Here is a 24,653-nt window from a genome sequence, read left to right as displayed (position 1 = left end):
TTTTTTTTTTTTTATAACACCAGTCAAATTAGTTAACTGTGATGCTCATTAACAAACAAAACACAGCTGATTATAGAGCTGAGTGCAAAAGTTTGCATACTCTCAGGAAAAGTGAAAACAAAGCAATGTGATTTATACAAAGACACTTCGTATGTTAGATTTCATACATTTTCCTTCACTATTATAAGTAAAAAATAATTTAAAAAAGGGATTATAGTATATGTTACAATAATGACAGTGAAAATTCAAAAAGATATTAGTTTAAAAGTCATCCCAAAATCTCCCTGCTGTAAGTGATCACATCTTACCATCAATCCTACACTCATTCATTTTTATTCATTCGCTTTATGCTGGTCAGGGTCTCAGAGTCTATCCCTGGAACGCTGGGTGGGAGGCAGAGACACACCCTGGATGTCTATCCACCAGTCTGTCAAACACACATTTACACCTAGGGGCAATTTAGTGTAGCCGATTTGCCTACTAGCATGTTTTTGGGAGGTGGGAAGAACTCAAGAGAACTCATACGGACATGGGGAGAACATGTGAAACTCTGTAAATACAGTGAGCCAACCTCAGGGTCAAACCAGGGACCCTTGAGGTGTGAGGTGACAACACTACCTGCTTCACCACTGCACTGCCCCAGTCCTACACTCGTCTTCAAATCAGGTCTGGACACCAAGAGGGCTATGGCAAAATCTTTATTTCTACTGAATTCTTTCCAAATTTATTCTTAAAGACTGTTTGATACGTAGTTGCAGGATGCACCCACATTTCATTTCCTTGCAGATCCTTTAATCTGTACATAAACGGTTATATAAAGTTTGTAACATTTTCTTTTTTCACTCAGAAACAATGGGTCGAGCAAACTGTTGCACTCAACTGAAGCTACACTGGAAACAATACAGGAGCCGTAACTGTACACAGTATAGGCTGCAAAAGGTTATCAGATAGCCTAATCTATTGTCCACTTTAAGTAATAAGAGACCTGAAACAACTGTTCTGATAAGGGGTCTTGGCTTCCCCATTCAAAAAGAGAAAGCAATGGTGACACAGTATATGTATGGAAATCCTATCTCCCAGTAGATATGGAAGGCTATCTAATCCCACAGTCAGCAGGTGGGAGTCGAAACAGCACAGCTTGAGTTCGTGGGATTTAATGTGGCATGTTTTAACTATTAGTGAGCCTAGATCTTTACACCTGAATTAGTATTTTCTTATTATTGCTTTATTCAGACAATCTTTGCTGTAAAAAAAAATCTGTTTCGGTTTATCTCTTCAGATTAAAGTTTTAGTTGCAACAATAAAGCCATTTTCTGTATGCCTTATCTTCTTTAAACCTGAACTTGATCCCCCTCCCCCCAGGCTTAAATCTTTTACACACACAGCTTTGGCTGCACATTTCCAATCTTAATGTGTATCCAGGAAACATAACAGTATTCAAATAACAATGATATGTAATAAAGACATATATCGATATTTCAAACACAGCTTCCCTGACCCATGCCGGCCAGCTTGACATGATTAATGATATTAATCTTTTAACTGAATACACAAAAAAGGCCTTTTCAGACTATGTCCTAAAACAATTAGGGCTCCTTGCTTTCATAAAAGAGCAATTACTCATCATTCATAATTGAATGTCTGAATGCACAGGCCTCAGCTACACCTGCCAGACAGATAAAGTGTGTCCACCTTTATTCCCAGAGCCCACTGGGAATAACAAAGCTGCGCCCCTCACCCTAATTATGGCAAAAGCTGTCACATTCTAGCAAGTGCCCTGACTGGACAATAGACACTGGGGCGTGACAGATCTACTCTTCCACTTGAGAGGAGAGACAGAGCAGGGAGGGCTTTTTTGTTTCGCATGGCAAGCCTACAGATGGCAGTGACATAGTAGCCACCGTGCCTCCTGGCCATTTAGACCAATCTTGGCAGTGTCGTGATTTTAGTCTGGGCTTTTTCTTACCCAGATTAATGTGCTGTATCGGTTTTTTTTTGTTGTGACTTTATGATATGCATCAGGAATTGACGAAATCCAGGTTAATATGGCTGTTCCATCTTCATCTAATCAATTTCAAGTAAAAGTTTCATTTAATTCATAGATGATACTGGGCAGTAACTGAGAATATGGGACTACCTTCTGCGTTCACTGTCAGCTGGTTGTGATCATACAAGCATTGTTCAGTCCTGGCTGGCTCTTGCGTTGGTTGGGTTAGCATCTGCTGCCCACTTTGGCCAAGGCAGTCATCTCTAATGGCAGGAGGAACAGCGTTGCCCTTATCAGCATTATCCTGTGTCACTGCAGTCTGGAATTCAGCATCAGAAAAGTTAGCTCAGAGAGGAACACTAAATCATTGCAACATGTAAAAGTAGTCAGAAATATGTTTGAACCTGTCTCACTTGGGTTGGCGGAGCCTGGAAATGGAGGTTGACGGCTGTTAGCTGCACCTGTTTGACTTTGCTGGGATTTAACAAGGGAGACTGACCATTGAGCATCCTAGGACTCACAGTCGAATGGAAGATGGCGGCTTGCTGAGCGGGTGGTTTGGGCAGCACAGGGATGGCACACGGTTGGCCTGCTAAAGCAGGTTGGATGGCCACGGGTTGCGCAGCTTGGCCTTGGGGCTGGACGCTGGGCTGAGACACCTGGGATTGTTGCTGGATCACAAACTGCTGCTTGTGTTGCTGGAGCAGTTGATGGGTCTGAATTTGTGCATATGCTAAAAAATATAAAGGAATTAAAAATAGGCATTTATGTAAAATGAATTTTCATGTTCAAGACAAGAATTAAATTCTATTGAATGGTAACAAATACATAGTGAAGCCTTTTCAGATACAGTAGAAACTAAACAAATATAGTTAGTGTACCAGTGGAAGTTGTAGAATGTTCTTTAACTTGTAAAATGAATAAGACAAAGAAATTTAATTTATAGCAACAAGATATTTAGTATGTTCATTGTTAAAATTGATCAAATAAAATATTAATAATGAAAAAAGTTAAATGATGAAGCTGAATGACTAAAATGATTTTGCCTTTGTAACTGTCACCAAATCTGGTCTGGAGACCAAGTGGGCTGTTATGAAACTGATTTTTAAAAATATATTTCTCTTTATTTTGCCTCGTTTTTTTTTAAATCTTTGTCTTGTTGCACGATATACTCACATTTAATTTTTCCATTTTTTTCTGGAATTAATTTTTTTGTAGTTAAATTGTAAAACAGAGATGCATTTTCCTTTTTTCATTCAAAAACCATGGGGGGTGCAAACATTTGCACTCAACTGTAGCTCATTAGCCTTTGTAGTTTACCCCACCCTCCATTACTCAAAGTTGGATTTCCTCCTGAGGTTCATAAATAAATCTGATACTGAGGCCACTGCCACACACTAATCTCAGTCTTTCTCTGGGTGTACTAGCTGAAAGCAATGTACACCCTACTGCTTTCTAAACGATTTGGTTTCATTATGAGAGTGGTGTTTTAAGATCTATTCCTGCAGTGCTGAAAACTAGCTAACTAGTTACAACGGTAGAGATTTTAATGGAAGTCAAAAGGGCAAAGTTGCATTATGCTATAAAACTTATTCTTTGCTTTTCTTGTTGCCGTTCACTTAAAGCAAAGAAATCTCACTTTGAGAAAACAAGAAAAATACGTTAAAGGAGCAAGAAAAATATGTAATAACAAGAAAAATACGAGGTCTTTTTTTCTTTTTTTACCTGAGATGCTAGCCTTTGATGCGGCAAGTGAGAGCTTTGAATCAATATGAACAGGGATAAATTAAAAACGAGACAGAGCACTTAGTGCTGTGTTTTGGACCTGATGCCTGAGGGATCCCCTGAGGTGGTGCTTTCATTTTTCAGCAGTGTTGACTTTAGGTTAATGGGTTCATTTGGCAGAGTTTAGCTCTCTATACTGTCAGCTTTCTAAAGAATATCACATCCAAACACAAAGCACCAGGTGTATTGATTACTGTATTCGCCAATAGCACATTATCACTTCTTTTATTGTGGTATGTCAATCACATGGAATGTCAATCACTTTTGAATCACCTTAAGAGATAAATCTATCATATTCAAAATTATATTTAATTTACCCTTTGATTTAACCAGGCAAATAAAACCAATTATTATTTACAATGTTTGCCTGGTAGACAGCAAATCACAAAGAGGAAGGCACTAAACGAAAACAAATACATTATTCAGAATGAACAGATAAATAGTTCTTAAAAAAAAAAAAAAAAGTCACATGAGCTGGAAGCTTTAACTTTCAGATATGAAGCTCGCAGGACAAAGAAAAACCATGTACATTAACAAACAGTGCTCATTCATTCATCCTTAGTAACTGCCTGGTCAGGGTTACAGTGGTTTAAATTAGGCTACTAGTTTGTTTATATTTTAGAAAATAAAACCGACTAAATTCATTAGAAAATATCACATATTCTAGTGTATTGAAGCAGCAGTCAGAAATAACCACTTCTCTTGGTTTGTCGAAAGACACCTAGCTTGTGAAGATATACATGAATTAGCTTCAATTTGCACTCATTTGCAGACATAAAGCCTTCTAAATATCCTCCTCTGAGATGCTAGCTGTGTTTATACATGCCTCATACCTTTGATACAGGATGCGCATGATGTTCTAGATAGGATGTGATGTATCTTTGGACATGGAAGGCTTAAGTTGCATGAATGTTAATAAATAATTGCCTCCTGTTCTTTAGGCACCCAGCCTGGAGCCTTTTAATGAAAAAAAAAAAGAAAAGTCTGTAGGACTTCCTGATTCTGAAGAAAGATGCCAGAGAATAGAAATTAATTTTCGTTATATGCGTTATGTTTCAGCAAAGGTAGAAACAGTAGCAGTACAAAAAAAAAGTCTAGCCTTATAGTTTACCCTTGCAGTTGCACTAAGGGTCACGCTAGATTTCTTTACTAGTAATGCAACTAAAGATTAACACTGTTATTCACTGAGTACACAATGAGACTTTTAAGGGTAAAAATAAATATTGTTTTCATATAGACTTGATTGGGGCTCCTGAAGGTCTTGTGCTTCTATATAGTATATGGCACTGTAGTATATGAGTATACAGTATTTGATATGCTCAGCCCTTCCAACCCACTAAGCATGTTCACTCTATAGAAGTGTTCTAATATCTAGGCTTAGCGGGAATCAGTGCCAAAAACGTCTGGTCCTGCTTAGAGTTCACTCCAATCATAGTCCAAATGCTATAGTGTGGTTCATGCTGCTGGCTAAGTGCTTTTCATGTTTAATGAGTTCCTCATGAAGAAAATATGGGTTGGACAAAATGCCCCTTTCCACACACATCCCTGTAGATTCACTGTTTTAGTGTTTCTGAAGGCACTTTAAACTTAGTATGTGCACTATACTAACAGTCTACTTTTTTTGGTGCTACTATGAGCCAGGAAGGAACTGGCCTGAATGTATAATAAGTGTGGCTATGATATTGTAATGTAATTCACAAAACTACCTACTATACACTTTGTTTCTTTAACAAGTTAAATGATTATACATGATGACCATCCTTAAGGAAAAATCACATATTTCACATGACCATATGTTCAAATCGTATGTGATCATATGTTTTTCTCATGTTTCACAAATCGAAATGCTATTAATTTAACACTATTCATTTGTTTTACTTCATACTTTAAATATATATATATATATATATATATATATATATATATATATATATATATATATATATATATATATAACTCAATAAATGAATCACGTGGAAAAAAAAATCACATGTAAAAATAAATGTCCACTTGTGAAAATATATGAAATATGTCAATATGTTGATATGAAATGTCTAAAATGTGTACATTTCACATGTGAATCATGTGATTATTATTAACATGTGAAGTTCGTTTGACAGTAAGGATAAATGCACTCCTGAAATGCTGCTTTTGTTAAGAATCAATAAAGAGTATAACTGTCTAATCTTTTTAAATGTAGTAATCTGTCAGTCTGTAACTCATTAAGTTGAAATACTGTGCTCTTCCCTTTTTAAGTTTATTCAGCAGGAAATATGTCAGCATGATCCAGTACTTGCCACATGATCTGTAATGCTCACTCAAAAATAACACCTCAAGCCTGCTAGTGGTTCCCGTTTAGACTTGTTTGGTGGAGTGTAATTGAGGCCTGGATTGTGTTGAGTGGCAGCTCACTTCTATTAATATGACTGTGACTGATGATGTGTTATGAAGGTAATGGGGAGAGCTTATGAAGCAGGAAGCAAGGCTGTGGGATATATGAGTTTCAGGCTTTAGCTTAGTTTGCTTTGAGTTTCTGCTCTCAAGATATGATTGAGCTTGTTATGAGTTGGCCAGTTTTTATTACCCTTGAACTACATAAACCAATGTAGCTATTAACCTTAGAGTTTATTCCCTAAGTAAGTATTTCAGCTTATACTTATTAGATATTGCAAACTACATCTACACTTATACACACATCATTCAATATGTATATTTGGCACACACTTCTGAATGCTTCGGGATTATTTCCACAGTTTCAAGATATGCCTTTATTTGAGACAAGATTCCAATAGCTCCTTTCCAAGGGTTCTCGAACTTTCTGCAGCCAAGGACCCCTTTAATTATAAAATAAATTTCACAGACCCCTACATACAGATTTATTTTATGAAACAAATCCAATTATTCAAATTCAAACAGTATTTTCATTACATAAATGTGTACAATAATATTTTTGGCCTTTTTTATGAATAATGTTCCACATTAGGTTCAAGTCACATTATTTATAGGATTTATTTTGGTTTGGATTAAACAATTTCCAATAGTCAATTCAACTGACCACACAAACAGGCTAATAAATAACATGAAGAACTCAATAATAAGTATAACAAATGAGCAGCCCGTAACCTTAGTTTCTGGTGGGGCAGAACGACATTAAATAATGACATAGCCTCAAAGAAAATTTAGTTGAGAAGCTATCACACTTGACTATAGGCTGTGGTAGTGTAAGGGGGGAGCATATATGACAAATAATTAATTTTGGGAAGAATTATCATTTTAACAAGATTAATTCGACCCAAAATAGACATTGTACATTTGCTCCAATTCTGTAACAAGTTTTGGATCTCTTGAATAACTGGTTGAAAGTTAACCTGCATAATTTTTTCTAATCCAGGTACAAGTTTGATTCCCAGATAAACTAATCCAGATGAGACCCATTTAAATGGCCATTGCACTTCTAACATATTATTAAGGTTTTTAGAGAGAGGCATTACTTCTGATTTACTCCAATTAATTTTATATCCTGATATTTGAGAAAAGTCATCAATTAAAGAGCACATTGTGGGTACTGTTATTTGTGGGTTACTAGAGATAAGTAAAATATCATCAGCGTACAGAAGTATTTTATGCTCCTGCTGACCTGCCATAACACCTTTAATATTTGGGTTGCTGCGTATAGCTATAGCCAATGGCTCTAAGACCAACACAAAAATGAGGGGCGAAAGGGGGCACCCCTGTTTTGTGCCCCTATGTAATTCGAATCGCGATGACACTATGCCATTACACAACACTGAAGCTTGGGGTCCAGTGTATAGTAATTTAACGCATTTAGTAAATATTGACCCAAAGCCAAATCTTCTAAGGGTCTGGAATAAGAAACCCCACTCAACCCTGTCAAAGGCCTTCTCCACATCGACACCTCTAGAGTTCCACATGAGATGTAAAAGTCTTCTCATGTTATCCGTCGAAGACCTAGCCCTAATAAACCCAACTTGATGTATAATAGTAGGTAATAAGTTTTCTAATCTACATTGCTGAGTGAGATGGGCCTGTAATTTGCACAATGTTGCGGGTCTTTACCTTTCTTGTGAATAAGAGTGATTATGCTGGTTCTCATACTCTCCGGAAGTTTACCAGTTATCAATGCATTCTGAAAGATCATGAGTAATTTAGGTGCTAGAATTTTTTTTTTTATAAAAGTCAGAGGGGAAGCTATCTTCCCCTGGGGCACGACCCGATTTGAGATCACGTATGGCATCCTTAATTTCCTCTAATGTGATGTCACTTTCTAGAGAGTCCCTATCAAATGTAGATAAACAAGGAATCTGAAGGGAAGAGAAGAATCATCATATTTTTCAATGGGTACTTCCCGTTGTGATGTATATAGCTCTTGATAGAAATGTGTAAAAACCTTATTAATTTCCTTTCCATCTGTAATCAGTTTATCTTTATCATCAAAGATAGAAGGAATAAAGTTCTGCATGCTGAGCTGTTTGACTCTATGTGCCAAGTATTTACCTGCTCTCTCACCTTTTTCATAATAGTTTTGTTTTGTACAAAATAGGGCGTATTCAGCTTTTTTTCTGTATAATATCATTTAGCTCCAAACGCTTATGTAGCGAAAAATGCTGAATAAGCCTACCCATCAAGAAAGCCTTAAAAGCATCCCATGTTATACCAGGGTCAGAGACAGAGCCCTCATTATATAAGCAGTATTCATCCATTGCTGTTTGTATAAAGGAACGAGAACACCTTGTGTTTTTTCTATTGTTCGCGGTCATAATGACTACATCCACTGGAGCGTGATCTGAGAGAACAATATTCCCGATTGAAGCAGACTGAACCTGACTCACCAGTTGTTTTGAGGTTAAAATATAGTCAATCCTTGTGTATGACTGATGAGGATGGGAGAAGAATGTAAAATCTTTCTCTAGGGGATGCAGTGTATGCCATATATCTATCAGGCCACATTTATCCATCATAGTGTCTATTGCTGAGTGTAATATTGAGGTGATCTGTTTGTTACTAGACTTATCAAGGTCTATATTTCTAACTTGATTAAAATCACCACCTAGTATTATGTTATAATTGCCAATATTTCTAATAATATTGCAGATTTCATTAAAGAAATCTGGAGACATCACATTAGGGGCGTAGATATTCATAATAGTATATTTCTGTCCTTCTAGGCTAGAGTCCAGAGCTATCCATCTGCCTTCCTGGACATTATATGTTTTGTGGACTTTAAAGTCTAAGCCTTTCCTGATCAAAATAGCGACACCTCTACTCCTAGTATTAAATGTGCTTGAGTAGTGCTCCCCATTTAAATTTCTCAGATTCCTCAGCACTGAGGTGGGTTTCTTGCAGCATAGCTATATCGGATTTGTTTTGCTTGAGATATGTGAGAATCTTCTTACGTTTAATTACGTATTTAGCTATAGGCAAGAGGAAAATAACAAATTCCTTGACTCACAAAAGTATAGCATAAGATTACTTCAGATATATTCTGTCCAAGTTATCTGCAAACTGCAGGCAGATCAAACTAAAACTGAAACAGCCTGAAGGACTCCCAGAATCCAGGCATAGCTGACATTCCTTCGGTTAACAGCAATAGTCCTTATGTGATCTTCATGTCGAGGTTACACACCTGAAAAGTTCTTGACATTTAAATGCTATTGCAAGTGTCACTTTTCCTTCTGAGCAAGCACTTGTTTCTCATAAAGGTCATTTGCGTCGTCCGGAGTCTCGAAGATGAAGCTCTTTTCCTTGAACGTGACTTTAAGGCGTGCGGGGTACAGCAGCCGAAACCGAATGCCCTCCTCATACAACGCTTGTTTCACTGGGTTAAACGCAGCACGCTTCTTAGCAAGGGGATTACTCAGATCTGGATATACCCTCAGCGTAATCCCCTTGAACTTCACCTCATGTAGCCTGACCCATCGCAAGGTGAGCTCCCGGTCACGATAGCGATGAAAACACAGCACGAATGTGTGCGCGGGTTTACCCGCCGCAGGTTTAGGACCGAGAGAGCGGTGTGCTCTCTCTAAGGGTGGTGGACTTGTGAATACCTCAGGCATAACTTCAGCCAACATCTCCGAGGTGAATACAGTGGGATCTTTGTCCTTCTCGCTCCCCTCAGGGACGTTCAAGATACGCAGGTTAGAGCGGCGGGACCTGTTCTCCAGATCGTTCAAACGCTCCATTAATAAGCTGTTTTGAGCTTTAAGGGAGTTGATGGTAGATTCCGCCGCCACAAGATGTTCGAAGTTTTCACCAACAATGATTTCTGTTGATGTTAGCTGACTCTGGAAAGAATTTACCATGTCGTGCAAGGCATCCACCGACGTTTGCAGAGGTTTGACTGAATTTAGTATCAGGGTAGCCATGTCCTCCTTCAGGACTTCTCGTTGCTTGGCTAGTTCAGAAACAAGTTGTGTCATTGACAAGGAATCATCGACCATTCCCTCCGCAACTTGATTTTCTTCTTGAGACGATGTCGCCACCATGCTCGCTAATTTACTAGCCACGCTAGCCTTTTTAGACTGCGATGCAGCGCTTTTCTGTTTAGCGTTCCTCATTGTGCACAGGTTAATTTGGAACCTCTTCTTTATTTGTTTAATCGAATTTACCCCGTCTTATAACATAAAATTCACTGCAAAAGGTATATATAACGTGAAATGATCGGGAGACTATCCACTCTGCTGCCTATCACTTTCGTCACACCGGAAGTCCCAAATGGATTTTTTTTAAAAATTCACCTGTTTTCGATACCGCAGGTGTGTTTCCCATTGCCATTGTCACAGTGTGTGACACAATCACAGAAGAGGTAATATCATTAGCAGCCCTGTCTGCTGCCCCTTCCCCAGTCATAAACAAAACATGGGTCAGAGTGATTCCTACCCCAGTGGGCCTCTGTTAGTGTTTGTTGCAGTTCCTATTTTTTGACCATGTGATCAAAACAGGGCACTGACAGTGCTGCCCCACAATTGTGGAACATCTAGAAAGGTGACCAAATCAATGGGACATTGGCTTATATCTGTCGAATAGCAACACTTCTTAAAATTGTTGGTCACTCGGAAAAGGCAATTAGTATTTCAGCAGAATTTAAAATGTATGGGGTTGTGAATGAGGGCTTTATGAAGATCAATATTTGTTGAACAGCTGATACACAGAACTGGGGAAAAATCTTAGGCACATGCAAAGAAATGCTGTAGACCAAAGATGCCTTCAAAAATAATGAAATTAAATGTTTCTACATTAAAAAATACTATAAAGAGCAGTAAACAGTAATAAATGAAACAAAGTCAATATTTGGTGTGAAGACCCTTTGCTTTATAAAAATAGTAGTCTCAGGTACAATTAGTGCAGTTTTATAAGGAAATTTTTAGAATAAGTTTTACTGAGCATCTTGCAGAAGCAGCCACAGTTCTACTGGAGACTTTGACTGCCACACTTGCTTCTTATTTTTGCAGCAAAACCCAGCAGCCTTCATGTTTTTTTTGTCTGAAAAGTGGTCTTTTATGTAATATGCTGCTTTTTGCTGACAAACAAACTTTTCTTCTGTAACATTTAATTTTGTGCTGGAAAGCTAATGTTTGGAAAATGTTTTTGTACTGACTTGATAATGTAGAAGTCATAAAATATAAATCTATAATGAAGTTTGTACTAAAAAAATAAGACTTGCACATTACTGTGTATGGTTGAGCTCTGTGTCACATGCCCCAATGGGGCGAACTGCCACTTGTGGTTTGTGATTTCCCCAACTGCAAAAGACCAGAGACCCCCAGCTATGCTTAACAGACCCCTGGGAGTATCTAAACCCACTCTGACAACCACCGACATATACTATAGAGTTTATATTTAGGGCATTTGGCAGACACCCTTATCCAGAGCGACTTACATTTATCTCACTTATGCAACTGAGGGTTAAGGGCCTTGCTCAAGGGCCCAGCAGTGGCAGCTTGGTGGTGCTGGGGATTGAACTCATGACCTTCTGATTAGTATCCTAACATCTTAACCACTGGGCTACCACTTTAAAGAGATTATGTTCTATAAAATAAAAGGCATTTTAGTATTGCACACAAACACACAGCAGACATAAAAATCATTTTCACTGCAGACTAAATCTAATTTTCATTTCATTTTCATTACTCATTACTCCCTACACCTCTACTTCAGAAAACGAGGACAAGTCAACTCTAAAAGGCTGTTGGTGGCATGACTGTTCTCCCCTGACAGCGCTTTGCATGCTGAGGAAATAGAGAATGACGCAGCCCATGGCCACATATGCTGCTCCTTTTCTTGTAATGAAACATAGCATGGGTGTCAAAGTGACTCATGCTCAGTGGTGTAAAGTAACGACTTACAAATTCTCTCGTTACTGTAACTGAGTAGTTATTCTCAGGAATTGTACTTTATTAAGTAGTTTAAAAACAGTGTACTTTTATTTGAGTACATTTTTAGCGCTGTATCGGTACTTTTACTGCGCTACTTTCCCTCAACCTGCCGTCGCTACTTTATATGTTTATGTTTTTTCCTGTCAACGGTGATTGGCTAAGGAGAACAATCAGTCCCGTGATTCTCGTCGAATCAAATCGCGCATAGAAAACGTGCGTCAGACAGACTTCAAGTCAGGGAGGAAGTGTGGTGGATGCTTCAACATGCAGCAGCTCAAATATAGCACTTCAGCATCCTAGGCCACACCTGAAGCAGCTTTTTGTAGTGAAGGCGAAGAAGGGCAATTGTGTCATTATGTTATGTCAACTTTGCCTGCCTAGACCAGTTGAAATATCGGCATTCAAGAGTTCTTCCTCTAATTAAAAAAAAACACATCGAGGTAAGTTTTGAATATCTGCTAAATATCATGTCTTAAATATGTTCAATGGTATAATAAAAGTCACAACCAATATAGTGCTGGGGGCGTAAATGCGCAATTTTTCTGAGAAAGTGTATTCATGTAGAGGTTTTATGAGCCAATGTGAATTAGGGATGCACCGAACATTTAGCAAACAAAAACTAGCACAAAAACTGCTGGACACCCTTAGCTTGTTAGCCAGGGTTCAAAGTGCACCTGTCGTTAACCTCTCGTCACAGCTGTGTTTTAGCCTCTTACACAGGTTTCTCTCAGCATATAAACACATTAACCTGCTTTCTGTCGGCTTATTATAGGTGCATATATTAATGTAATGTGTTCTCACATGGCGATTTAAAATTGTAGTCCATGAATAGCAAGTAACTTTTTTATATTTTATAGTTTTATAGTTAAATCATGTTTGTTTGTTTTTAAATGATGCAAGCAAAAGTTTTTATCAGTGTTTTCAAATGTGAGTTACTCAGTTTTGAAGTGTATTCTTTTTTTACAGAGAAAACATCCATTGAAATTAAAGTAGTACAATGAATGTGTCTTGAAAAGAAAAACCTCAGAAGAACAGTGGTGTAATTCAGCTGTGAAAAAGATGAAGATTAAAGACTACTCCATGTCATGCAGGCAGGTTACTCAGTCCACAATTGACAGGCTTGTAGCTGAGTTTGTCTGTGAAAGCCTTCAGCCATTAACCATCAAAAATCTAATCCATACAATGCAGCCTAGCTGTACAGTTATGTCCAGACCAACTGTGAAGTTGAGAATCGAGGAAGCAGCCGCAAAGGTAAAAAAAAAAATCATTGCTGAAATGGCAAAAGTCAGCTCTATAGGTACTACTACTGATTGTTGGACAGCTCGACGATGGAGTTACATCGGTGTAACCGCACACTGGATCGATGAATCTACACTGGAAAGAAGGTCTGCTTCGATTGCCTTTAGACGCTTGAAAGGATCACATACGTTTGATTTGCTTGCAGCGGCCCTGGATGACATCCACTCGGAATATGGCATCTCAGGAAAAATAGTCAGAACAACAACTGATAGTGGATCAAATTTTATTAAAGCATTTAAGGTGTATGGTGAACAGAGTCAAGAGTTGATTGGTGCTGACTCTGCTGAGGCAGTGACACTGGAGAGTGAGGGAGATGCAGAACGAGTTGAGGTTCAGGACACCTGTTCTATTTTAAACACTAACAGTGGGTTGGAGTATCATCTACCCAAGCACCAGTGTTGCGTGTGTCATCTTCTTAATTTGGTGGCTACTGTGGATGCTTCCAAGGCAGAGGACAGCAGTGAGGTATATAAGAAGCTTACCCGTTCAACGTTTGCGAAATGCCAGGCATTATACGATAAAAACAGCTGGTCTGCCATCAATGCTGAGATCGTCCAAGAAGAATGTAAGCTGCAGTTCATTCAGCCCAACCACACAAGATGGAATTTGGTGGCAGTGCTGCAGAGAGGGTAATGTGGATCCTAAAGGAGCAGGGAGAAGCATCCCTATGTATGTGCAGCATTCAAAATGAAAATGTAAGTCTGTTTGCTCAATCTCACATTGTTCAAGTACTCCAATTAGAACATCCTTCAGTCTGAAACAAACACTCAGATGGGGTGGCTGCTTCCCACCATCTACCTTCTTGATTCCAAGCTCAAAAAGATGGAGGCTTCAGTCAGGTATGTCTTCCTCCCGCTTTGGGGAGTTTATGGAAGATCAGGAACTCATCAGTGCTGCAATTCTTCTTCCAAAATTCAAAACGTCATCGACAGACAAGGCCCACATCATAAAAGCAGGTAAGATGTTCCTAATTTGTACATGAATACAGATTGTCTGATGAAATGGATATTATGCCAATTTCTGTTAAAGAGTGAGAACATGCAGCATTTTTTTTTTTTTCCAGGAATCATGGGTACATTTTGCTTATCCCACTTGTAACTGTTCCACTACTGTGTATGGGTTTGTGTGGAGTTAAGCTATTGGTTCAATATTTATTTACATGCCTGCTGTAGCACAGTCAGACTGTGGAACAGTGTTAGAAAAGACAAGGGTATTGAGGGGTTATAGGGTAGTAAATGCAGCAGGGCTTATGTAGCAAGTGAACGGTTTTATTTAATTTCTAAACTATCCATGACAACCGCAATAGTTGGTCCATAACACACTAGTAAACATGCCATAATTTGTCTATCAGCATTATCCACAATTATTATTAATGTTTGTGTGTATGGTAGGTATGGATTACATCATGCATTATCTTGATGCCAGTAAGGGCACCCAGCAAAACGAATCACAACGTGATGCCTCTGACGAGGATGACGTCTTTTCTTCCATTAAGACTGTTCCATCCCCAACTGCATCTGAATTGGATGGATACTTGGCTTGTGCCTCAGAAGAGATGGGACTGCTTCAGTCATTTCCTTCGGTGAAAAAGCTAAGCCTCAAACTGAACACACCCTTGCCTGCCTCTGCAGCATGTGAGCGCCTTTTTAGTTGTGCTGGGCAGCTGTTTATACCTAAACGAGCAAGTCTGGACAGTACAAATTTTGAGAATCAGCTCATTGTAAAACTGAACAGCAAATTCAAAATATAGGCTCGTTGTTGACCCCTACGCTAAAATCGCTGCAAGCCTGCATTCATGTTCAGAGACTTGTCAGTTAATGCATGTTATATTCACTTCAGTGTAATTTTCTAATTTGTGCTACAGGCTCATCTTTTTATGTTAAATTGTTAATGTACAATGCTTTGCAACCTTTATTAACCTGCAAGAAGACCTCTACAGAATGGTTGTCATAAATGTTACCTGATTATTGGTTGCTTTATCAAATATTACATGCCTGGATTTACAAAAATAAAACTGTTAGAGAAATATATATATATAAAAATTTAAACTGAGAAACATCCATAAAAGAGTGACACTGTAAGCTACACTTTTAATTTGCAGGGTATAATGTGGATTTTATATATATATATAATAATTACATTTTTTGGAAAGTAATAGTACTTTTACTTGAGTATGCTTTTTCAGTACTCTTTCCACCATTGCTCATGACATAAATTCAGAATACAATCCCTTAACACCTATACATCTAGAGTAGGTCTAAAGTCAAACATCAAGAAGTCTTTGGTGTGTCTACTCATGACAGCTCATGCATTGTTTGTAAATGTGGAGGCTCGTCTTTTCCAAATGGCATGTGGGGGGAGATTTGTTCTCAAAGGTCACATAAGGCGGTACATCTGTCTCAGTGTTAAATGATATCCTTAGAGTGAGGATTGAGAGCCTCTCTCTCTCTCTCTCTCTCAGAGCAAATGTGCTGACATACAGCTATTGCTGCCCACCATGTCCTCATTCTCCTTCAACTCAGACCTCAATGCCAGCTGCTTTCCCACTCAGAGATTTTTCCTTCTTTTCCCTACTCTGTTGTTTCTCAGAGCTAGATATCTAAAACATGCCATCTTTTACTAGAAGGTCAAAGACTACTAGAATACTGGAGATTCCCTCTAATACAATATTCTTGCCAACAAATCATGTACCATAAAACTACTTCTTATGACATAGTGTACTTTCCCAAAAACTACTAATTTAGTTTAATTTAGCAGTAACTAGCAAAAAGAATCAGGATTGTAATTCTGCTTACTAAATATGAGTCAATATCTTTCTTACCAGTATTGATGAGGGGATGGTTGGTTGCTGTGCCCATGTTGTGGCTCACACTGATCACACGTGCACTCATCTCACTGACACCATCACTCGTCTTCACTGGCTCTGATGAAGCATCTGCCAGGCTGGTCTTCACTCCCTGCTGACCCAGAGCCTGAGAGCTGGGACTCTTTAGCTGGGGCACAGGCAAGCTGGGAAGAGCCATCTGAGTTGCTCCTCCACTACTTTGCTTTACACTGAGCCCGTGTAGTTGGGGCTGAGGGGTGGAGGAGGAGGAGGCCACTGCCCCCTGCTGGCTACACAACACCAGGTTCTGCATCTGAGATCAGTGTAAGAAAACACTTCAGCTTTGACACATGTTGTGTAGATATTTGGTGTAGTTGTGTGACGTCAACACAAGTTTCAGGTACCTGTGGGCTGGTTGACTGGAGGTTGACTGACTGCGATGAGGCCTCAGGCTGGACGGCAGTGACTGTGGCGGTCGGAGTGAGTATGAGCTGGGGGGACAAAGGAACAGCACGGCCTAGGCTCCTAGCTACTTGCACAAGGCTATTTTGCTGTGCCTGAAAATCATACCAAAAATGTGCTGTTTTTGTCTCTATATGAAAACGCCACAGGACTATTGTGTTTGGCGCCTGTAGAATAGAGTGGTGCAAATATTTTCTCAGTCTCGCCTTAATATTATGGAAAACATGGAATTATACCTGCTAAACTAGCATACACTATATAGTCATTAAAGAATAAGACCATCTATTTTAAAGATGCTATTTAAAGTGAACCACATCATAAAGTCAATAATAAACTGATGGGATTCCATTGCACATTCTGCCATTACCTATTCAGCCTTCATCCTCTGGGATAATTTTCCAAAACCTTGTATATTTTATTTCCTGGGACAATTTTCCCACCATCCAGGTTCTCATTTATTTTCTAAAATAGCTATGAGAAAGTGCTGGATTGAGTCAATGTGGTAAATGTGGTTGGCCAGCCCAGCTACATGTCATGGCTAAATTTCCACTATAAAATCAGAACATGCCTCATGGTACTTCTATTTCTACTCTCTGAGCTAAAAAAAAGTAGATTTACACACAGTAGATACTGTAATTTAACAAAAAAATATAAATGATAAATATCCACATCTACTATAACCTTATTGTTTAATAGTAAACCCTGGAATAATTCATATAATGAATCGCTATCTGCCTGATTATAAAGTACTTTAAAAACCTGATTTACTGAAGGCATGTGTAAAAATGCACAAGCTGATTTACTAACATGATTGATTGAATCTTTCATGTAAGCAGAATAGCATGTGTTGCCAATTATGTGTGTTTGCCTATGCAATGTAATTTACTAAACCTGAATGGTGACGGTAAGGGCACAGGATTACAACCAAGGGACAGGTATTAAATTTGTGGAAGCCTGTTTTCACCAGTTTAGACAAAATTACACCAAATTATGCTCATTATATTAAGTTTCCTAAAATGGTGACTTATTATAACACACAAAACCTCATTTAAATATTGATTCTGATGTCATTCACACAGTTTTTCTGTGTAAATAGATCTGAAATAAACACTAACTGCGCGCACCTGACTACGCATTCAAATTCACCTCATTTTTTTGGGCTCTTAGTAAATCAGGGCCTAAACATGCATGCCCTATCACCACATCTGTATGTTTCAGTGGGTTACAATAATATTATTAAGGTTACGTTTATGTAGGTTTGTGTGTGAATTGACCTACCATCTGTGCACGCAGGTACATCTGTGCTTGGCTGGCGGTGAGAGTAGGGGTGGATGAGTTCCCAAGGAGCACAGCCTGCTGGGTAATGCTGACCGGAGAGGGGTTCACCCCCTGGGCCCTGCTGATCAACTGAGCTGCCGCTGCAGGAGAGCTAGCCAGTTTGATCTGGGGAAAAAGATGAGTGGAAGCTTAGTGTGTCAGCATAGATCACATAGACAACATGTTAAGGTCCATCATTTCTAAGTAGTACCCTTGAGATTGAGTCTTGTTCTTAACTGTAGCCAGTTGTTATCTTCCTACAAATGGTTAGTTCTGCAGCACTTTGTATTCATGATGGCTCCTTTAACATCAAGCAAGTTGGGCTGTATTCCGCCTCACTAATAATTTGTTTGAGATCAGTGGAACATTTTTTTCCATCTGATGTCTATCTAGCATCACTTGTAAAAATTTTAAAAGTTTCTCTTTAATGAGAAAAACCAGTGAACACACTTAGAATGGAAGTCTAAGGTTATGTTGGGGCAATCAATAAATTATGCAAAAGAACAACACTTTCATAAATTCTTCAATCAAATGTATCTGTGAGTTTTAAAAATGTATAATTCAGTAATTTCTGAGACGGTCATGCATTAACAGCATATTTAACATGAAATATTTCAAACTAAACAAGAAATCCCTCAGTATCCATCTGAACACATAAACACAAAACCTCAAAAAAACTACATAAGAACATCTTTGGTAAGACTTTCTCTCTGTCGCATCCTAACTCCTTTATTGTTAGAATGTAACAGCTACAGTTTTGAATTGGCATTATAGAGTTGAACGTACCAAACAACTGCCCCATAACTGCCTTTGGTCTTCCATTAAAAAAGTGTTACTTTCAAGTCAACAAGTCAACACTAGAATATTCCGTGAAAATACCAAACATCACAAACTGTCTGGGTCTAACTGAAAGAACCAGAAATACCACGAATCAAAAACTACATTCTTCTCCTGTGTTTTCTCTGACTAATGTCCTCCTTATTTACTTTTGGTGGACGGCCTTCTCTACGCAGAGTCACAGTTGTGCCATATTCTTTCCATTTTTTAATAATGGATTTAATGGTGCTCTGTGTGATAGTCAAAGTTTTGGACATTGTTTAAAACCAATCCCTGATTAATACTTTTACAGAACTTTGTCCTGGAATTATTTTGATAGCTCCTTGGTCTTCATGATGCTGTTTAGGTATTTTCTCCAAAAATCTCTGGGTTCCTCTAGGAACAAGTGTATTTATATTGAGATTATGTGACACCTTAACTGCATACAGGTTGACTCTGTTCAACCTGTTATGTGATATGTAATGGCAACTGCTAGCAACAAAGCTAATTTAGGGGTTTCACACCAATGCAGGGTGAATACTTCAACCACAACTTTTGCACACTACATTTCCTTTCCCCCCCACTTCTATACTCTGGCCTATTTTGTATAGATTCATGGCATATAATCCCAATAAATCCATTTCAGTTCCAGGTTATATCACTGCAAAATGTGGAAAAGTTCAACGGGGGTGAATACTTAGGCAAGGCACTATATCATGTGTGGGCTTTGTACAGCTGAAATATATGGTTACAGAGCAGTGTGCTGGAATGGTATTGTTATTGTCATTTGCTCCAGGGAACTGAAAACTTGTTGAATGAAACATTAGTGGCAGGATTTATGATGCTTACAGTGGTCTGAGAGGATAAGGCCTGCTGAGATGCAGCTCCGCTCTGACTGCAGTTCTGTCTTCCTGCTACAATGCTGGCCTGAATACGAGAGAGAGAGGGTCATAAGTCAACTCCAGCCCTCATTAATCAACATAAAGGCACCACACACAAAGTAAACAAGCATGGCAGGAAACAGATCTCTTTTTCTCACGGCCTGGCATGCTAATCTACAGATCAAGCTAAATGTGAAATGTGTGATTATACAATATTGACCAGCTAAACCAATAAACTGACATTTTAGTACTAGATTTTAGAAACGGCAACATAATCTGTGGTGCCTGCGGCTTTACTTGTGCTTGATGATCTTACAGTAGCAGCAAATGTGAAGGAAACAATTCCGTTTGTACGTCATGGTAACTGTCTTGTTTTAATTCCAGAAGTACAAGATGTGGTTTTGCTAATACTAGTTGAATTTTTTATGTATTGGGTGAGGGAGAGGCTTTGGGCAATACACTTAGTGTGATAAACATCCTAAGTTGGCACAGAAAATATCTAAATGTATCAGTAAGAGCATTATAAATTTTCTTCAAAGGAGTTGTAATTAAACTGTATAACAGAGTCTTCCAAATATATAATTTATCTGTAGGGTTCAGCCCTGCTTTAAGCACTCTTTCAAGCTCAAACACATTCAGCTCCTCATTAATTGACTTCCTGTTTGGCAATCGCAGCAACTCGCAAGCTGTTTGATAGACCTTTGAGTAAAGATCCTACATGCTGAGTGGAGGTTAAAGGGAATTACTGATGGACTTCATCTGTTTGGGTTTCCTAAGTATAAGAGAGGGAATCATTGACTTTAGGAACATAATGGAAACATGTTCAGTGTAGTAATATTTCTCATGCTGGACTATGTTCATGTATGGAACATTTGCTGGAAAAATCAAATACTTGTGGGGATGTTTAGCTCCCCTCCTTAGGAAATTGCTTTTTTATTTCAGTTTATTTCAAATAGAAGGAAAAAACAATTAAAGTAGAACAAGGTTCTACTTGGAACCCTATCTCAGAGGAACAAATCTGGAAATTCTTTGGTTCCTTATTAGATAGGATTCCTAGGATAGGAAGACCTTAACTATCCACAGACCCTGTAAGGGACCCGTTTGTGTAGAAGTGTACGGTAATATATAGGTGAACTACAGTAAAACAACAACAATGCCATCATCATCTTTATGTAGCCAGTATTTTACATATAGAAGATCGCAAGATTTAACAAAGTATTTATAAAAAGCACATTAGTTTTTAGTAATTTCTACACATTATAAAAAGTATATAATACAGTTTAAGAGCTGAGATCTGAGTACATTTGAATCTTTATTTAAGTGTGTGTACGTGTGTGTGTGTGTGTGTGTCAGTGTGTGACCTGTTGCACCGCAGCTAAACTCAGGTGCTGTTGCTGGAGAGCGGCGGTCTGCAGCATGAGGTGCTGCTGCTGTGCTGCGTACATCTGCTGCAAGTACTGAGCTGCAGTACTGGGCTGCCTGTGCAGGGCCTGCTGAATCACCTGACATACAAACACACAAACACACACACAGAGAAGAAGACAAGCCCACATTCATTCCTCATATGACTCTCATAATGTGCTATAAATAATTGACAATGCATATCATGTTGTAATGCAAGTGTCACTATTCATATAATTCATTCTACAGTATGTTCTGTATTCATGCAGTATAATGCCACCTGGTGTACTGCACAATGTATAACTAAAATACCACGTGAATAATTATAAAGCAACTGTTATAATTGTTAACAATCATAATTTTTTTAACCTTTTTTTTTTTAACCATCATTGAGTGCTTCCAAAAATGACAAGTATGTGGCACTTAGCTTCCTGTCCCTCCAAGGTTAAGTACGTGCTACATACTGCATGTGTGTTCTTGTCATGTTTGGGTGTATTAGAACAAAACAGCCATAATTTTTTGTAATGTGCCTTTATTATTTAAATTTTCCAACTTCAATAATGTGTCTGTATGTGGTTTTGTAATTAATGTGGAATTAAGTGTTAAATTCCAAAATACAAAAATAAAGTCAATAGTGTCTTACAAATGACTAATAATGAGGAATAATTAACGTTCACTTTACATGAATGTTCACTTTACATGAAGTACGTGATGTCATTTTAAATGTTCATAATGTTTTTATAATTGTTGGTAAATATTACAGTTGCTTATTAAATTATTCGCAGATCTTTATGAGTTATAAAATTGTGCAATACACAGCATGGCATTAAATTGAATAGTGTTACTTGCATTGCAACATGATTATAAGTTATCAGTGAATTGTTTATAGCACAGTACTAGAGCTTTGTGAGGCATTATTAAAGTTTATAAAATGCTTACAAGGAACCTCTAATGACTTGCAAAGAATTGTATCATAGTTACGCTGATTCGTGAATATGGGCTTCATAGGAAGTATTACTGTTTTTTTAATTATTAATGATCAAGTATGCATAAGGATATAAGGTCTAGTACAGAGGTGCTGCATTGTACCACCGCTGGTCTAGTAACTGAAAAATTCTGAGAGAAACCATTTAAGCACTAGAACTTTTCTATTTTCTTTCCCTTAGGAAGTAATCAATCAAAGCTTTCATGTATACTACTTGGTAAGCTTTAGGAAATGCCTTCATTGCTGGAGAACTCAATGTTGAAACAATGAACTCTAGACACAGACACAGTTACAGATATGCAACTCTGTGGCATGCGGGGTCACTGCCATCCTTCACAACAGATCATCAGTCAGAGTAGACACAACAAGCCTCTGCACTCCAAAACACACAGACAGCTGTTTAAACTGTAGTGAAACTGTTCACTTTTCAATTTAACATTATCAGATCAGATTGTTGAACAGTAGCACAGAGTGTGCAATATGATCATCTAAAAATCTACTCAATAATAATTACCTTAATATATTAAATATGAATTTAACATTACATGAAATGTGATGTGGCCTTTTATTTTGCACCATTAAGCAATAAAAAATATTGCATGCAGGCACAATTTTGCGTGCATTTTCTTTAAATTTCCTGTAAATTTTTCAGAAATAAGTTGTACTTAATAAAAAGACTATTGTGTTATCACTAAACTGGAAAATATGAAAAATAAATAGAGAGTTCTCCAAATTACACTCAATACCTTTTGGAAATAAAGCAATATAGCTGCACTATAGTATATACTATATTACTTGATAAGCTACTTGAATTCAGATGTTTCAGATATAAAAGACAGCCCAAATCAATTCTACAAGTCAATCTCAGCATCACAGTAACATATAATTTTCTTCAAAACTGGCTCAATGGGTCACCCAAACAACCAGAACTGAAACCTGTGATGCCAGAATACATTTCCCACTGAATATCTTTAATAATAGAACAAATACCTGGAGCTTGATGCATGACCTGAAATAGCTCAGCAATCTGTTATGGCTCTTGTTCAAAATCCCCATAACGGTATCTGAATGCAAAGCCACTTCCTTAAGGCATACTGAACTGATCTTAATATTTTACAGAGAAATGTCCAGGCTCAACCCAACATTCAGTTTCAATCTCAAAAAGTCTAAGATTTGTGATTATTAAAAGTAAGGCAAAATTCAGATATCTTAATAATGATCAGAGCAATTCCACTTTAATAAAAAGAAAAGAATGATCAATTAAATGTAAAGAGAAAAATACTATGAATTGTATAATTTGTCATATTATTTGACTATTATTATTTTACTTGTCTTATTCTTTGATTATTATTATTTGACTTATAATCTTATAATTTGACCATTACCTGACTTGTCTTATCATTGGACTAACATTTGACTTGTATTTTTATTTGACTACAATCTGATTTGTCTCATTATTTGACTTATGTTATTATTTGAGAATAATTTTACTTGTATTATTATTTGAGTTGTCTTACACTGATGTCTGCACACTCTTTATAAGTTTATATATCTGTTTATAAGGTGCTTGATAGGTGGACCTAATAAATCTAATGCTGCATTATTAACACAGACTAATTATAAAAATAACAAAAGGGAAGAGTTGTGAAAAAGTAACCTGCTCATATATTTTTTTCCCTAATACTTGCTGTCGTCTGATGCTCCACTAACATTAAGAGATGGAAAACTAAAGAGTAATGTTGGTTGTCTGCCTGTAGAGGGCAGTAGAGGAGCATAGCATAATGTTGGTTACTTGCAGCATCCTTCCTTCCTAAAAGCAAACCTTTTTTCTGACAAATATAAATGCTTGATGTTGTCTTACGAGTAGTGTTGGAAAAGAAATACAAGTTCAGACACAAAGTTGCAGCACCTACATGGAGAAATAAGAGGAACATGCATACAGCTGAACTTGAGGCTGAGAATTTAACCTAAAAGCATTCAGCTTCCCATTTTGAACAAACCACAAGACCAAGGTTCAGAACCATGGTTCTAACATGAAACAACTGCCTGTACTATTGGGAAATCTTTCACTCATGAGTTTAGCTGAAACTTAAGTGAGTATAGTGCACCCTACCTGTACTGTCTGCCTGTCAGGGATTCCCCCATACACTGATATCTGTGGCAGAGTCTGCTGTCTGCTGCTGGCACTGACACTGGAGCTGACACTGGAGCTGACACTGGTCATTCCCTGGCTGTTGCTGTTGGAGCTGGAAGTGATGATGGGGTTGCTGGGGGCAGGTGCACTAGAGCCGGAGCTCACAGAGGCCTGCGCCCTCTCCATGGCAGCTCTACGCCCTCCTGGGCTCGATCCACGACTGCTGCTTCTCTGTACAACACCTGACACACACACAGAAGAGACACAAGCATGAGTGGAGACCTTGCACTTGGGCAACTGCTGCATGAAACATTGACTGGCTTTTGATTAAAACCCAAATTCGTCAAGCAACACACTAAATGAACAGAA

At 38.0% G+C, this 24,653-nt stretch overlaps 1 protein-coding gene and 1 long non-coding RNA gene across 4 annotated transcripts in view; one reads left to right on the top strand and one right to left on the bottom strand.

The window, feature by feature from the left end:
* The window catches only part of phc2a (polyhomeotic homolog 2a (Drosophila)), a 46,369-nt gene that overhangs the window by 7,515 nt on the left and 14,201 nt on the right, over positions 1-24,653 (bottom strand). The window contains exons 2-9 of one of the 3 annotated variants that reach the window (XM_026921022.3): positions 24,264-24,526; positions 21,126-21,266; positions 19,733-19,810; positions 18,029-18,193; positions 16,693-16,845; positions 16,286-16,601; positions 2,392-2,720; positions 2,138-2,306 (exon numbers count right to left, since the gene is read on the bottom strand). In XM_026921022.3, the coding sequence (XP_026776823.3) occupies positions 2,138-2,306; positions 2,392-2,720; positions 16,286-16,601; positions 16,693-16,845; positions 18,029-18,193; positions 19,733-19,810; positions 21,126-21,266; positions 24,264-24,526 (1,614 nt within the window). The remainder of the gene's footprint in view (positions 1-2,137; positions 2,307-2,391; positions 2,721-16,285; positions 16,602-16,692; positions 16,846-18,028; positions 18,194-19,732; positions 19,811-21,125; positions 21,267-24,263; positions 24,527-24,653) is intronic. The other 2 variants (XM_026921023.3, XM_026921024.3) reach the window with 2 other exon arrangements.
* On the top strand, positions 16,598-18,574 carry LOC128320758 (uncharacterized). Its single transcript, XR_008304341.1, has 2 exons — positions 16,598-16,768; positions 18,044-18,574. It is a non-coding gene; the product is annotated as an uncharacterized LOC128320758 (long non-coding RNA).

This window comes from Pangasianodon hypophthalmus, chromosome 16, assembly GCF_027358585.1.
Source record: "Pangasianodon hypophthalmus isolate fPanHyp1 chromosome 16, fPanHyp1.pri, whole genome shotgun sequence".
Lineage (NCBI taxonomy): Eukaryota > Metazoa > Chordata > Actinopteri > Siluriformes > Pangasiidae > Pangasianodon > Pangasianodon hypophthalmus.
The sequence above is the reverse complement of the archived record's forward strand: the minus strand, read 5'-3'. Positions and strand labels throughout refer to the sequence as shown.